Source organism: Enoplosus armatus, chromosome 3 (assembly GCF_043641665.1).
Source record: "Enoplosus armatus isolate fEnoArm2 chromosome 3, fEnoArm2.hap1, whole genome shotgun sequence".
Taxonomy (NCBI): Eukaryota; Metazoa; Chordata; class Actinopteri; order Centrarchiformes; family Enoplosidae; genus Enoplosus; species Enoplosus armatus.
Genome location: NC_092182.1, coordinates 10,686,420 through 10,703,596, shown reverse-complemented (window position 1 = coordinate 10,703,596; position 17,177 = coordinate 10,686,420). Strand labels below are relative to the sequence as shown.

Sequence of the window (17,177 nt, the reverse complement as noted above, 5' to 3'; positions counted from 1 at the left end):
GACGAGAGGATGAGAATAAAAAGAAGCTTGAAGAAGGGCATAAATGTGATAACAGCTGTAGGCTGTATAATCTATGCTGCTTTTCAGGGAGGTATGGAAAAAAAAAAAAAGAGTCAAATCTTTGCGACCTTCAGATTTTAAGTTCAGCGAAACAGCTTCTCACTCACAACACAAAACACCAAAACGAACTGGAAGAGGATTTGCAAGATGGATGGATGAATGGATGAGTGGATGGCTGGATGGCTGGATTGGCAGATAGAGAAACAAACACAGCAAAAAAGAACAAACAGATCTTAGGAGCTTAGGTTTGAACGAATCCTGCGCTCCAGACCATTAGTTAGTTAGTAATCTTCACGTTTTTTGTTTTTTTTTTGGTTGTCAAGGACGATGATGTTGTCCATCATTTGAGGTCCTGCTCGAGATAAATTCCTAGTCTGAAAAAAAACCCTGCAATGAAAGACATGATGCAGGATTCATCACTCTCATAGCCACTCCATCAACTGCCAGAGGAAAAGGATGGAGTGGTTAACCTTCAAAACGTGACAAATTCTGTGTCAGACACACTATTTATCTTAATAATGATAAGCTTAATTTAGCACCTCTCCAACCAACCCACAAAACTAAGAGATGTTACAGTGTTTGTGCTCCATCTTTGATCATTCAAACAGCCAAACAACAGCTTGCCTATTGTGTTCCCGAGCAGCCTGCCGGTGGAATTCAGAGATGACACCGTGTCTTAATTTTACAGAGGTTGCACCAGACGCTCTCTCTGTCAGTGGATGACATTCACTGCAATTCCAAACAACATATTCATTTTCAGTGCTAAGAAATGTCAGTCAGGCCTTGTTTGTCTTCTGCCTTAACTGTGCTGGACTGTGCTGTGGACCACTAACTCCCCCTACTGGCCATCTAGGAGGAAAGACACTATTTTTATTGCATCTGGGGAGAAATTACTGTAAGAAACCCAGGATACATGGACTTCATTTTGGCACAAAATTGAATTTCATTAAAGAGGCTGAAATGATTTCTAATTTATTTTTCATGATGTTGAGGAAAAATCTAAATTATAGCTTTCACAAAATCTACTTCTTTTTGCCTGTTTCAAAAGAACCAAAAGAGTCACTTATGTTATCACAGATTCATTTTAATAAATTAAACTGAACTTGCTGCAGTAAACTCATGTGACTCAGCACACATGCACACACATACACCTTTCTTACTCTCTGCAGGCTACATACAGAAAATCTCCTTACAAGTCATTCTTCATCTCTCTTCTGCTTCTTCCTCAGCTGCAGTCTGAGCAAAAGTTAGAAAGAACGATAAAGACCACAGACCACCACCACCACCACCACCCACTCCTCACCTCTACTGCAAGTCATCTCTTCACCTCCACACACATGAGAGGACTGATCCTTCCACGCCACTGTTAATGGCGGGGACATTATTCATCTCTCCAGCCAATTTGAGCTCTTTTTCTTTCAGGAATAGAGGCACGAGGGGTTGAGCGGAGTCAGCGGGGAGTATTAAATATGTAGAGGAAGATGGACAATGGTGCAGCAGAATAAAGAGGGGCAGGAGAGGTGGAAATGAAGAAGGACAGGAGGTGTGTGTCGACGGTGTAGAGACTGAGTTAGTTAGTGAGAGATTGTGAGGGAGAAGAGAAGGGAAGAAGTAGTCACCTTCTTGTCTGTGTGATGGGTGTTTGTGAGCTCTCTGTTTTGACCTTTAGGAGGGGCGCCACTTTTACAATGTGTGACAGCATTTATTCAACCCTTTTTACTCAACTGAGATCCAATATAGATCAAAATAAAATGGTTCTACTTAATCCGGAAACACACATGTAGACCTAGATCTAGACAAGATCTAAAATCTTGTAAAAAAAGAATTTCAAAATATATTTGAGGAATAAAGAGTTTCAGATGTGCCCCCAAAAACTTTAGAACAAACTTACATCTGCAGTGCTGATGAATTATGGAGCTAAAATCAATGTTGTGTCATCGTGCCATCTTCATTAGAGGCTTTTTGATAGTGGGCCATCAGGTCCTACAGGAGTATGTATGCCTGGAAAAGCTATAAAAAGTGTCTCCAATCTCCATCCATGTGGTAAAAGCCAGTATTTTGGTGTGACTTCCAGTCTGCCTGTCAGGGATAAATGTGTGGTGAGTGGCCCGGGCAGAAGAGATCATAAAGCAGACTGTGATTGACGGTATCTTAATGGAGGAGGACGGATCAATAAGTAATATCAGCAGGTTTTAATTCAAGGCAACACACATAAACCTTTACCAACTTCACAATGTCACTCAGTGTTCATAAAAGTTTTCTCCACATCCCCTCGGACAAAAAGAGATAAATCCATCAAAAAGTCGTCTCAGTTTTATAGTCCCCCCTCCCTCGTCTCTTCTTTCCCTCCTTTCATCCCCCCTCATCTCCATTTTGATGTCTGTCTATTAGCAGAGGGTGAGGCCTTTCCTGCTCTCACATCCAGGGGCTAAATTAGCTCAATCAGCCCCCTTTCACCTCTCTTCCGTGGGCTTCAAGCTGAGTGACACACTGCTCCCCAGGGAGGGAGGGAGCAGTCATAGCCTACACACCCACCCACACACACACACACACACACACACACACACACACACACACACACACACACACACACACACACACACACACACACACACACACACCGAGCCCAGCGGCCAGAAGAAGACTAAGAGAGGGAGAAGTTGGGGCGAGGAGGAGGAAGGATGAAAAGGATTGGTTGGAGGAGAGAACGAAGCTTCATTTCCTCCCCGCTCCAACAGAGGATCCATCCTCAGCTCTGAATGGAGCTCCTTGTTCACTGCTTGTTGAACATTATGAAAAACCTCTGTGATTATTTTACTTCTCCCTCTTCCTCACCCCTCTGTAGGGCAAGGTGCTGTGCCAAACCCACTTCAAGAGGCCCAACCATCAGAAAAAGAGGTGGTGAGTGTTTCTCAGTGTGTCTCCCCTCACTACAACCCCAGCACTCTATGCCAGGGCCGAACTCTGCGTTCTCGTGCCAACATCTCTTAAATTACACCTTCATGTTTGATTTGTCTCAACCCTTTCCCTCTCTCGCTCTTACTAAACAGCCACCCAAGTATCTGTGGAAGTGCAAGGCAGGCACTTCTGCTGCGGTAATAGCAGTGCGTGTATGTGTGTTGGGGGGAGATGGGCGAAAAGGTGGTGATCGGAGTGAGCCATAAGATCTACTCTTTGCAGCTCTACAGGGATTTATTAGACTGGGGAGTACATTAGCATCATAAAGACCCGAGAGAATGGGCCTGTGGATGGGCTGCAGACACCACCACTACACTTAAACATGCTCTGCGGCATCAGTCAGTGTGTGTGTGTATGTGTGTGGTTGAGGAATAAGATTACCCGATTTAACTTAAGAAAGGCTGTTAAATGGTTTATGGATCATCCTGAAGCAGCCCTGGACTAATACATCAGGAGATGATGAAAAGTGCTGCACAAGAGGACAAAAAAAAAAAAATGGAGGAGGCAGGTGAAATGTGAAGGCCACCACCTCTGAGAAAAGAGGGTGATTTTACCAAATAGGCACCAATACATTTCATTCATCAAAAGCTTTGTATTTTCTTCTGTGTACTGGGAATGCTGTCCTGCTATGCTGGGATATGCAATCAGTATGCCCAACAGTTGCTGCTGTGTTCTGTACAAAAAAGAAACATACTGAGCATCACTCAACTCTGCTTGCCATTTGTGAACAAGCAAAAATGAGATTGGGTTCTTAAGTTGTATTTAAAAGAGGTTAATTGCACGGCAGCTCAGTCCTTTCTGTGACTGCCGTGACAGTAATATCACAGACGAGAACTGAAGGAGAGACTGGGACCGTCTTCTACAATATAGACCTCTGGTGCTCCCTGGTGGACATATTATGTTACGGCATTTAGAGGGTTTAATCTGTCCTCTGCCAAAAATGACGAGAACAGTGAGACACACAGACTAACAGAAACATCATGCACAGAAAAAAACAATTTACTTATATTCACTGACTCACAATTGATTAATGGACAGTACCTTTCCATTCTTTAACTACTGTCGTCAATTTCTTCTTCATTCCCCAGATGTAGGCGATGACTTGATGATGGAAGGAGACTCCGCTTTTATGATTCGTATCAAATAATACACATCACTACACCCCAACTTTTTAACTGTACTGTCACACAATCTATCTCAATAGTCACATTTCCCAATGAGGTGTTTATTTATTCATATTCGGTAACGAAATGCATGTGAAATTTTATTGTAAAATCTGTTCAATCTTGTTTGTTCTTCATTTAGGAGGGCATTGCATTGACTTGCATTCATTCCCAGGAGACAAACCTGAACAAGTTGTAAACCATGGTCCAGTGCACTGTTAGAGATGAGACGGACATGTTTTCAGGCATATAAAAATACTCTGCTTGGAATAATAATTTGTGCTTAATATGGTCACGAAACGATCGGCTTCCAGGCTAGTTATGATGTCACAAAATCAGCTCGTATGAACTCATCTTGAACTGAGATTTAAGGTGAGCAGAGAAACTTTCCACTTCAACAGATGAATCAAAAAAAAAAAAAAACCTTCTAATGTCAAACTCTGTCTGCACAATAAATCATTCTGCACAGTGAGGGTCAAACATCCTAGAAGTAACAATAACAAAAACACACTTTTGAGTCGAGGGAGACTTTAACCTTGTGGGGAACAGATTTTTGTCCCTAAACGGAAGCAGAGTCCCCACAATGTGACCGTTAGAAAAAAGATTTTCGTCACACAAGTACACACACACACGCATATTTCTCAAATGATATCAATAAAAAAAACACTAAAAGCCAGTGAATGGATTCTGGTAAAACATTTTATATTCTCAGTAAAATCAGAACCACTTTTCCCTGTGTAGTTTGCTCTGCAGAGCGCCCTCTAGTGGAAGAGTAAAGGAGGCCTGAGCAGCTCTTTGGAGTGTTGGCTGGGTGACAGTGCAACAGTCAAACTGTGGCTGATAGGGAAAAGGCACAACACTGGCAGACAGACAGACACAAAAGCAGAGTCAGTGCTACGACGCCATGGCAACCACAACTCCTCGGCTCAGAGTTTATGTGAAGTCAGTTGTCTTCCAGTCTCCATGGAAACCAAAGTCAGGGAGGGAGGAGGCATGGCGAAAAACGTCGACCTGCTTCAGTCTGACCAGTACCACTGGTAAAGCTTACATTCATAAAATGAGCAACTTGAATTCAATCAAATCAAAGAATCGCCTTTCATCTATGTCTGGCTCCAAATTTCAAAAGTTAAAACAAAGAGAAAAATAAAATCCCAATCATATAAAAATGGCATCAAAAATGTACATAATCTCTTCATCTCTCTACAGTCAATTGAAATCTGGAAGCTCCCCACTCCTTCCCCAATGAAACGTTGGTGGCTTAAAGGCCTTAATAGTGTGCTTACTGAAAATGGCTCTGAGAAGAAAGGGTAGTTTTGGAATAAAATTGAAACAGAACTAAAACAACAAATACAAATAAAATACATTTAAGTGGCTTAGTGGCATATAACATCTGAAATAAATCTTATTCCATAATTCTTCCATGTACAAAGTCAAAACAATAATATAGTTTCCAGTGCTTTTGGGAGATAAAATAAACAACAAACTATATAGTAAAGAAAACAACCACTTCTTTTAAATCAAAAAAAAAAAATCACCAACAAAGTTCTTTTTTTCTACCGTTATCAGTACTGATCATAAGCTTTATCAAATCAAAGCCAAGCCCCAGGCGTACCTCAGCAGAGATACAACTCAGGTCCACCTCAGCCTACCCCAACCATCACTGTGACAACTGCGGCCAGTGGGATAACACATTCCCTTTACAGTAGCAGGCAGTTGAACAGCAGCCCCGAGTTGTACCTCTGCAGCTGGCAGCTTCACTCGACTCGTCTGGGGAGAGACTGAAGCACAGGAGACATGTTAACGTGCTGATTTGAAAACAGCCTCAAGGCTATACTGTATGTGTTGTATGTATGTGAGCACTATTCTGAACGTGTGTGTGTTCTAAGTGAGCCTTTAATGCATGCCTGTTTGTGAACCGAGTGAGAGCAGTGAATGCATGCAAGTGTGCGCTGATGCCGTGTTTTACAGTGAAGATTGCACTACTTCTCCTGTCAGCTGAGACAAACTATCTCTTTCTCCGTCCAGTATTAAACCCCGTCACTATACCTCTCCTTCACCTGGGCCTCTAAAACAAGTCGGGCCCTACAAAGTCAATTAGTGGGAGAAAAATGAAACGCTTATCTCCTGCAACAACAAAGGCATAGTTGGTGCAGAGGCAAACTCTGAAGCATTTACTGGCATAATTGAAGTTGATATTAAGGCTAAACCCTGGTCATGACCTCTGGCCTATAAAAACATGCCTTTGAAGAGCAGCAGCTGCAAAAATGAAAAGGCACAGTGATAGGGGTTATGAGCCCGACACAGTTCAGGTTAACATCTGCTTCTACTTAAAAATGATCCTGCTTGTATTCTGTTACAGTACCTGAGTTTTTTGAAAAATCACAGATTTGGATGACACACTGTTTTTTTGTTTTTTTTGGAGACTATCAAATGGTTTTTCTCTCATCAGAGTCAACACATGGTGTCTTCTTCGGGTAAAGGTCATGACAGTGTCAAGTGTTATAGATGTGGGGACAGCAGTGTGTGTGCATGTATACGCGTTTGTGAGAACAATTACAGCTAGAAGTGGGGTAGGTGCAACAAATTAAAAGGGCTTCTGCCTCCGTCAATAAATTGTCCATCCATTGAGTTTTAAAATGTTTACCCCAAATGTGGAAACTTTAAGAATACACTTCAGCTTAGCCAGCTACCAAAGATCTTTATCAAACACCAAACAGCTAGTGCTAGAGGCAAAAGCAAAGTGAGGAATAACAGACTGAGGAACAGAACGATGAGACTGGACTGCATCCCCTTAAGATAAATTATGCATGCAGGACCATAAAGCTATTTCCATTTTATTCGCTATCGTTCATTCAATCACTTATGGTTGCTAAAAGAGGTTGATGTAAGGAGAAAATAACTTGTCCTCTATCAAGTGAGACAACGCACTCGGGTTGTCCTTGTATCTGATAACTTCAATCTAATTAACTGCTGGTTTTGTCCCCTGTTCAATTATGATTCAGAGCCACCTTTTTGAAAGCAAGGCCAAGTGTGCTATATAACTCCTGACCTGGCAGTGTTGGTTCACCCCTCGTAAATGCTCAGTCCGTTGGGCAAAGTTTCAAGCCGCTCAGTTTATCTCACATGCACTATGTGTGTGTGCGCGCGTGTGTGCAAGTACTTCCAACTGTGTGAGTGATGTGTACCTTCTTTCGCTCGTGCCATTAAGGGGAGATCATTGTACCACAAATGAGTGTCATCGGTGTCAAATTGTGTGATGTGTATTGAGTGTGTGTGTGTGCTGGGTGAATGATGTCACGTCTGGTGGCTGATTCCTTTCTGTTGTTGTGCCGATGTACCGTCACTTTTTGCTTTACATTTTTACTGCAACCTCACTGAAACCTCTGCATGTGCATGTGCATGTGTGTGTGCGTGCACACACGTGTCTACAGTATGTCTCCATCCTCTATGCTGAAGCTGGATCTGCGGCTGGAGTCGACTGAGGCTTCAGGGGACATCGCAGAGAGCAGTGGGTCTCCGCCCATAGGGGACAAGGGCTCGTCCATCATCAGGAAGGCCAGCTCACCTCTCCTCCCCTGGACGTCCAGTCCGCCCAGGTCGCCTAGCCCCGACATGCTGTCTGAGAAGCTGGGTATCCCATCACACAAGTCCAGCGACTGGGCAAAGTCAAAGGGCTGAGAGCTGCCTACAGATGGGAACTGGATGGGTGGCTGGGGCTGCAGGTGTTGGGGGAGCGGCGGCAGCTGCCTGGGCTGAGGCTGAGCCTGGCCCTGGTGGTGGAGGTGGGTCTGCGGGAGGAAGTGGTGCTGCTGCGACTGGGCTTGATTCTGGGGTAAGTGCTGGTGCTGGTGGTGGGCTTGTGCCTGGGGGTGAGAGAGGTTCTCCTCTGGGCTGGTCTCTTGTTTTATATAAGAAGGCATCAGGTCATTCGGGTTCAGGCCAGAGGGGGAGTTGCTGGGCAGGCCATGCAGACGAGCCTGCATCTCCAACTCCTGCAGTCAGTGGGCGGAGAGGGCAACATCGTCAGTCTCGGTGTGTTTGCTGTGTTTCTCTGCATGTGTGTGGGTGGGTGTGTTACCTGGATGCGTAGCAACAGCTGTTTGTTGGCCATCTCCATCCTTTTGAAGTTGTTCTCCACCTCTCTGGTCCTCTGAACATCCTTCTGCATGCGTTTGATGTACTCCACAGACGCCCGCAATATAGTGCCTTTGTTCCAGCGCACATCACTATGCACACAGTAAGGTACAAACAGGCAATGCAGCAGGTAAGTAACGGGCAGTAACGGGTTTCACTCAAATATTTGACCCACACTGAAAATACAGTTCAGCAAAAGCAACTCACAGGTCATTGGTTTTGGGGATCATGGTGCCCAGTTCTTTGATACGATCGTTGATGTTGAATCTCCTCCTCCTTTCAACTAGTGAAGAGGAAAGAAGAGACAAAAGGGGAGATAAAATAGGAGCAGACAAAGGAAAAGACATGATGAGGACAACAGTACAGGCAAAGGCATAGAAGAAGGAACAAAAAACAACTTGTTCAAGGCAGAATTTGGCCTTCAGAAGTACAAAAGTCAATTCTCAAGTATGTATCAACACAAACAGTAAAAGTGACACAGAAAGAGTTTAATTCTGAAAAGAGTTGAAAACTATAAATCAATGCATAGTGCATATATTATATAGTAAAGGACAAAAGAGGACAAACGTATAGGCACACACACACACACACACACACACACACACACACACACACACACACACACACACACACACACACACACACACACACACACACACACACACACACACACACACAGTCACAGGCAATTACACTTAAGTGCCAGGACAGCAGAAATTACCAGGTTAACCATCCACCCACTAGTTGCACTATGTCAGCTAAATCAGCAGGCTGTATAGAACTGTTTTTGCAAGAGATAGATTATGGTATGTGTGTGTGTGTGTGTGTGTGTGTGTGTGTGTGTGTGTGTGTGTGTGTGTGTGTGTGTGTGTGTGTGTGCATATGCTCATGAGGGCATGTACAGTATGGGAGTGAGAAAGTAGAAAAGAGGGCGCTGAGACTTACTCAGATTGTGGTTGTCTTTCTTCTGTCTCTCCTTGGCCAGCGCACGGGCTTCTGCATTTTTGCAATAACAAAAAGTGATTAACTAATTGCTGAGACCGTGCCGTGCCTCAACAGAAACAGTTTTTCAGTGGTGTCAACAAATTCCACATAACATAAATTAAAGGACAAGGTAGGAAGCTTTTTTTTTTTTTTTACTCAATGACAGTCTGTTAATATCTTAATAGTTTGACTGAGTTTAGATGATTTCCTAGCCGTCAAAATGTGACTGCAAGGGGCAAAACCTCCGCACCTGACAGTTCTCGTTTGATGGTCAAGTTGGCAGGGCAGGAGTTACTGGTCATAGCAATGGCTGGCCCCTTCATCCCAGGACCTGTATACACATCCAGGTGACTGCTAGACAGGGGGAGCTGGGGAGGACGCACACACACACAGCCACGCATACACGCAACAAATATACACATTTAGAAAAAACGACAACCTACACATGAAATTTACTTTGATACATTTAAAAAAAAAAATTACAGCTCACAGTTGTCTCATCTGAGACCACATTAGAGGATAGTTGTGAATAAAACTCCTCAAAAACAACTCAGATGTTCAGTGAGTGACTCAACAAAGTGAAAACCCTACAAACACCTTGCAAAGAATATAATCAACACAATGGCATCAACGCCTCTTCCAAAGTCTGCAGTTTAACATGATGTCACAATACATAATAAACTTTACTTGTGATTTAACTATAATATGAGGGGACAGTGTTCAACTTTAATAAGTAATTAAAACGGAAAGTAATGCTAAATCAAACTCAGGTCATACTGTTGTTAAATCTAGATCATTTCTCTGTTTCCTAGACTACTCATCAACAGCTTCAAACACCTTTATAAGTACCTTTATAAAGTCAGTGTTCGTGTTTAGTGTGCTGTAAAGACCAGATAGCAGGAGATAATGCAATAATATCACACCTAAGAACAGCCTGCCAAACGCACAGCAATGATTGACTATCATCCTGTCTATCTTATCTCTGTTTATGGCTCGATTCTCTCCTCTGCCTTCTCCAGCTCCTCAGCTCACACTTGTGGAGTGGTCTCCTAACTCTTGCCCTTTAGACGTTGCGTAACAGCAACAGTGATTTAGTTTTGTATGGACTCCTAAAAAGACGTGATTTCCTTTTAATTGTACTGTATAATTTGAGTATGATGGACTTTTTATGCCTCGTTACCAATCTTGTCATACTCCCTGAAGCGAGGGCAAATGTGGCACTGCTAATGAGGCCTGAAAGATAAAGAACTTAAAGGAAAAGATACCTTATCTGCTGGCTACTGTGTGAGCTGTGAGATCAAACACATTCACAAGCATAAATACACACACACACACTGCCACAGGTTCACGTCTGTATGTTAATGATATGCTTTGTTAAAAATCTCACAAAAAGATCTAAAGAATGTGAAGATGAAGTATAAATCTTAAAAACTGAGGAGGAAATTATATTGTTGTGGTTTACAGCTCTGCCATTCAGAAAAAAATATAAAAAACAGAAGCCATCCTTTAAATACTGATATACTATGTTGTATCACCTGCATGTTAATTGCATTTAAAGCTGTTTAGATACGGAAGATCACATCTTAAATTGTCTCGTTGATCTTCATCACATTCAAAAACATAATACGACCTGTAATAGGGATTGTGATTTACAGCCGACGTCTTTAAATACTTCAAACGTCATTTGGCTGACATATTAACTGCTTTCTACTATGGATTTTATCCCTGTTATGGTTGTTTTCATGTTTTCTGCTGATGATATGAAACTCAAAAACACACTGTTTCAAATAAACTCTAATTTTAACTCTTCCAGCCTCCTCCATGCTTCCGCACTGACCTCCTATGTCCTGGCCAGACAGCCTACCCCTCAACCATCTAACTCAATTGAACAAGCAAGCGTGACTGGGACTCAGTGTAACCATCCATACACACACACACACACACACACACACACACACACACACACACACACACACACACGCTTAAAGAGTCGAACTGTTCGCTTGTGCCTGGTATTCAGTGGTGCTTTTACTAAACTTTGAGATTCCAAGAATTCCATGGAGTTTGCCAGTTTAATCCCCATCAGGATTAGCAGGTGAGTTTTGCTCACTGGTCTGTCAGTCGTGAAAAAGTTCTCGGAGTTTTGTTTCCAGTGTATTTTAATAAAAAACACTTTACACAGCATCAGTAGAATGTTCTGAAAATGCAGCACTATTAACATATTGATCTGTGCTATGAGTTTCTCTCTCGGCTTATTTGTTGTGCTGGTTTTACACGCACTGATCATCCTCGGGGTTGATCAATCATTGAATCAATCAGTGTGATGTTACAAGCACACACGGATTAAACCAATCAACCAGAGAGGATATACTATCAGATGAAGCTACAAGAGGCGGTTTGAGTCTCTCTCTCACACACACACACACACACACACACACACACACACACACACACTCACAGAGCAGTGAGTCAGATAGACGACCACACAATGAGCTGAGCCTGCACTTGTTGAGACCTGCTCATATTCATACTCCAATTGCACGTTGAACCCCAACATGACGCTCAACATCAACTCAAAATATGCAAGAATTCTGATCGCAGTCCTGCAGAACCACCCATCACGTGCACAAACAGAAAAAACTTCTAAAAATGAAAACCTCACCCACCCCATCCCATCGCCCCATGATGTGGCTCGTTTTATAATCAGGGACCTGAGGCTGGGAGTTAGAGCTGTCTCTGCATCCGTCAAAACTTTTGTTTCTCTCGGAGCGAAAGCTAAACTCAACACTAACCAAAGTCACATTAAACTTTCTGACAAACAACAGTGCTTCAGTGTCTTACCAGCTGAATCTGTTCTCCTTCGATAACTTCCACAATGGCATATGTCTTATTCATCTCCTTCATCCTTTACTCCTTCACTCACTAGGCCAGTGTTCTGTCTTCTTCTTCTTCTCTCTCGGGCACCAGCAGCACACACACAGCTCTCTCTGGCACTGCTGCCCCTATCCTGGGAGACTGACCTCAGCAGTACCGATCCCGTCTTTCTTCTACCTCCACTCCCCACCAAACAAGAGTGAACTTTCCCCTAACTGGACTTTCAGCCTGTTTTCCCCTTGCACAAATTGCCCTCATCCCCCTTTCCCTCCTCCCTTCTTTTCCTCCCCCTCTCCCTCTCCACCTCCCTCTCTCTCTCCAAATGTCTTGTAAACAAGTTGAACTCTAACTGCGGCCAGTTTAATTGTTAATTTTCTGAGTTTGTTCCCTCAAACACAAAGCACTGTACAGTCTTCACCATGACATGTCTTCCCTACAATTTCTAACTATGTCCAGGAAGGAATGTTTAGTGTGTAAGTCAATTATACACTTTTGCATGTGTATATGTGAGTTTGTGTATGTGTTTTGTGTGGATGGGTGCATAAAGACATGACCTATTGCCTCCTATGGGGACACACAGGAACAGACTGACAACCAAGTAAGCAGGTTTAGAGCAAAATTACAATGGCTGCCTTGCAACATTTGCTTAACTGCAGGGACACCATCACCATCCCTAATAACAGACACAAAAACTAAGAACGTTAACAATAAATAAGAGGGGTGACAAAGACAGAGAAAGACTGGACAGATGCAGGAACAGTGGTTACAGGAACTACTGCCAACGTCTGAGTACTGATGACTCGGCATATCCAACCCTATGACTCATTTAGGGCAGACTGGGCCCAAAATATAACTTGAAGTGGATGAGGGTTTCAGACAGCTACATATTCAGTGAATACACAATTAGAAAATTCTAGTGTGGTATTTTAAGGCATTCAAGGTGTATGACCCATGCAAACCGGCACAACATCAACATGCATACAGCATGTTGCAATTTATGAATACCTAATGTATTCCTTATAAATTATATAATTATACAAACAGTGCAAAGTAAAATTAGTTATTTTGTTTATTACTGAATCTTACAAATATTCTTCCCCTTAAAAGAAGTAAAACGAGCTGCTAATAAGTCAGGTTATTGTAGTTTACCATTTTCAATAATTCATTAATGATCTAAAATAAGACCAAATCAAGATTTCACTCAAATAGCCGAATTGCACCGGACACTGAAATCATCGTGTTATTGGAGGTTTTACTTCACGAATTTGTATTTTGTGAAGAATATTGCATGTTACAAGTAGGGTTGGGCGATATGAAGGTATATACTGTGCAACACTAGAAACGTGTCCACCGTTTCCACCGCAGGAGCTATATATTCAGGGCAGGTTATGTAGCAAATCAGGGCTGGATTCTCTCATGATCCTGCAAATCCAGCTGCCTCGCAAGGTAACGTAATTTGGGCAGCAGGACTGCTTACCATGTTCCCCCACGACGTGAGAGTGACAGTTTGTGGCGGTAATGCACCTCTAAGCTTGTTTGCGGCAGAAGAAGAGAGTGACAAGAAAACACGGAGGAGGAGAGTGAAATTGTAAATACAGAGCATGAAGTACGGTATGGTTATTTTAAACCATTTCTTAATTGAATTTACAGAACAATTAATGTATCATGACATATATACCCTTACTGGGATATAAAATTACACATACTGTGATAGAAGATTTTGGCCATATTGCCCACCCTTACTCCAAAGTATCCATGTCAAGTTTTCTTTATATAGCCCAAAATGACTTATCACTCATTTGCCTCACGGGGCTTTACAGTCTGTGTGATACCCTCTATCCTTAGCCCTCCAGTTCAAATATGGAGAGAACCCCCCCAAAACCGTTAACTTTCCTGAATCATGTAGGATGTCACACAGTACATTAGACAATAAACACAAAAGACAATAAAAATGGAGGACTCCTGAAATCACACCATGTTGGTGGGTTGGCTCTACTTACTGTGTTTGGCATCTGGACGGGGTCAATGTATGCCTGAATATCATCATAATTGGACTGCATGCTGATGATGTCATCAATAACCTCATCCATCTGAAAAAAAGATTATGACAAGCTTAAAGACCATCATGTCTAACTTGAAGACTGCACCTACTCGTTTAGCAATTACCATACAGAGAAGACTGTGACTACTCGTATGTTTATTAAAGCACCTGAAACCCGATGGCATGTAGGCCTCCAGGTGAACTCCCCTGCATGTCTCACTCAAGAGAACACTTTAAAGATGGCTTCGATGTCATGGAGGTTAACTTGTAAGACTATTTTCTCTTAGAGAGACTAAAAGAAGAGAGGTCGAGAGTTGGCTAAAGAGGAGGAGGAGCGTTGGTCAAAGTCTGGCAGGTTCAAAGGGCCTTACATTCTGCTGTTTCCCTGTCACTTGTTAAGCTGTAATTACTCTTGCAAGGCCATAATGGAGCATTTAAATTGCAATGATAGCCAGTCTCAGTTATTGCCAGTTAGTCTACACATTCATCCACACAACTACTGTACGCATGACACATTAACACCAATGCCTTTAAAAATGCTGAGACCAATTAAATCATTATGATGCTTTCATAAAAAGTGGAGATATTGTCTCTTTGGGGGTAAAATTCAATCCTCGTAATTTTATATAGGAGTGTCATTAAGTCATATTTTAGGGATATTTGTTCAATCTGGTCCTTGTGAATTGTACTTTATAACATGAACAGGAATTTATATTTAAGGGTTTATGTTTATGCCACCGTCTGCCCACGCTTACGGGCGCCTACCTCTTTCTCGTGGCTGGAGCCGATGTTGAGCATTGCCATGGGGCTGTTGGGGGCGCTGTTTCCAGACATGAGCTGCTCGGTGCGCATGTGTGGGGAGTGGAGGGGTGGGGGGGCAGACGCTGAACCCCCTGTAGGTCCCATGTTTGGGGGAGGAGAGGGCCCTGCTACTGCGTGGACCGTCTACCGACAGAGAGAGAGAAAGACTGTGATGATGGTGATAATAACGTAGATTAATGTACTGCAACAGTATGTGGATTGTTGCACAAACCAGATAAAAACGGGAAGACAGGTAACATATACATGGATGATCTAAAGAGACACAGGCAGACATAAACAGATATACAGCACAGAGTAAAGGCATCCAGAAAGGTACCTGTTTGGTGGCGTAGGTGGTGGACAGGTATTCTTTCACCTGTTGCTTCAGAGACTGACGGATGTGGTAATCTGTAGGATTCTCGAGGTGCGTCTGAACCTGTGAGAGGGATGGACAGCATGTGATCAATTCTCATTTCATTATTAATTCTGCACATTGATCCAATCTTTTGTTAATCCCGTTAATGATTCCCTTTTGACCCGTTTTTCGATGGAAATGCAGTATATACAGGATTTATAGGGGTAATGTAATATTGTTTAAAGACACAATCTGTGATCCAAATATAAACAAAAGGATTGAAAGCTGCTGTTACTCCCAAACATTTCTTTAAATGCAAGGACGATTACTACTAATAATGTATATGGTCAAATTACAGAATTGGCTTTTAATATGTTTGAGAAAAACAAATGAAAGTAGAACATTTTAATCTGCATACATTACAACTCCAAAATCAAATCTTAATGGTATATTTTACCTCAGGCAAAGACAGCACATTTTTATGTGACCGTATCAGTATTTTTACTGCAAATATTCAATTTTGCCATTGTAGTCCACTTTAGAATACACCCACAGATTCAAGCATTTTTTTTCCCATTTTGCAACGGCTCAAGTGCTTAACAGTGATGACACTTACTTCAATACCCATCCCTGAGCACACAGGGTTATCATCAGAATGGCATTTTAATGAATTCATAAATGTTTAGTGTGTTATATAAGCTTATTAGCTCAGCATGGTTGAACACTAACATTTCAACACATAACACACAACACATTGAGTATGTGCTTCACATGTACACCCCATTATCCCTGTCCCATAACACTGTGATGGCACTAGGACACGGCAGCATTAAGTCAGAGTAATGCCTACAGGAGTAAAGCCACACTAAATCCTCTGGGGTGGCCACATAGAGCAATGGGCTGGCCTCATTTCTTCACTTCAAAGAGAAAGGCTCAGTAGAGAGCAGGCCTGCTCCCCATTACTACAGAGAAAGACTCCACTCCCACCCCCCTCTGTTTTATAACCAACAGCAGGATTATATCAAATGAACCAGAAACCTTTCAATAAATAGATGTTTTTACACCTTCATGCTACTGTGTGTACCAACATGTTTCTATAAAAAAATCTTGACACTTCGGATAAACACACATGATGGGCTGTCAGCTTTAAATGTGCTTGGGTCTCGTGAGCCAGATGGAAAACTATTCAGTCATAACTATTTGGCCCAGCTCTGTCAGCACAGATGAAGTCCAAAGAAACACAACGCAGGAGGTATGACAGGCTCTGTGAGACTGATGGACAGACAGCTCACCTTATCTACAAAATGAAAGGAAAGACACTGACAACTCTAAACACCCACATACACATGCATGCACACAGAGTAAACTTGTTGATACAGCAAATTGCCCCACACAGTTACCACTGCATACAAACTATACAGATTTACTGTTCAAAATACCATAAAGCAACACACGCACATAATGGAGTATTGCACAAACCCATACACACACTAATACACACCATCAAAGATAAGGACACACACAAGCATCTTAGGAACCGGGCAAAATGTCACTTCAGCCTTATCTGTCCCTGTCTGACTCAGACTATCTACATCGCTCCTGTCTGTCCTATCGCACAACATGTCAAACCACTCTTATCTGCCTGTCTTCCTCCCCCTTCTGTCTCCCTACCTGCTTGCTGCTCCACCGCATTTTTCTCTCTGCCTTTTTTTAAAATCTGTCCCTGATTTTCCCGTGTGGCTGCGAGAGGCCACAACGCCTAGTGAAGTCCTAACCAGCTCCGCTGCACCCTGCTGTCCTGTCTCCT

At 42.5% G+C, this 17,177-nt stretch overlaps 1 protein-coding gene across 2 annotated transcripts in view; it reads right to left on the bottom strand.

Moving 5' to 3' along the window:
- Positions 1 to 4,862: 4,862 nt before the first annotated feature.
- The window catches only part of tfeb (transcription factor EB), a 30,866-nt gene continuing 18,551 nt past the window's right edge, over positions 4,863 to 17,177 (bottom strand). The window contains exons 4-11 of one of the 2 annotated variants that reach the window (XM_070902322.1): positions 15,353 to 15,451; positions 14,980 to 15,159; positions 14,174 to 14,263; positions 9,550 to 9,667; positions 9,261 to 9,317; positions 8,523 to 8,598; positions 8,260 to 8,407; positions 4,863 to 8,173 (exon numbers count right to left, since the gene is read on the bottom strand). In XM_070902322.1, the coding sequence (XP_070758423.1) occupies positions 7,607 to 8,173; positions 8,260 to 8,407; positions 8,523 to 8,598; positions 9,261 to 9,317; positions 9,550 to 9,667; positions 14,174 to 14,263; positions 14,980 to 15,159; positions 15,353 to 15,451 (1,335 nt within the window). In that variant the 3' untranslated portion in view covers positions 4,863 to 7,606. Of the gene's footprint in view, positions 8,174 to 8,259; positions 8,417 to 8,522; positions 8,599 to 9,260; positions 9,318 to 9,549; positions 9,668 to 14,173; positions 14,264 to 14,979; positions 15,160 to 15,352; positions 15,452 to 17,177 lie in introns of both variants that reach the window. The other variant, XM_070902321.1, reaches the window with a different exon arrangement.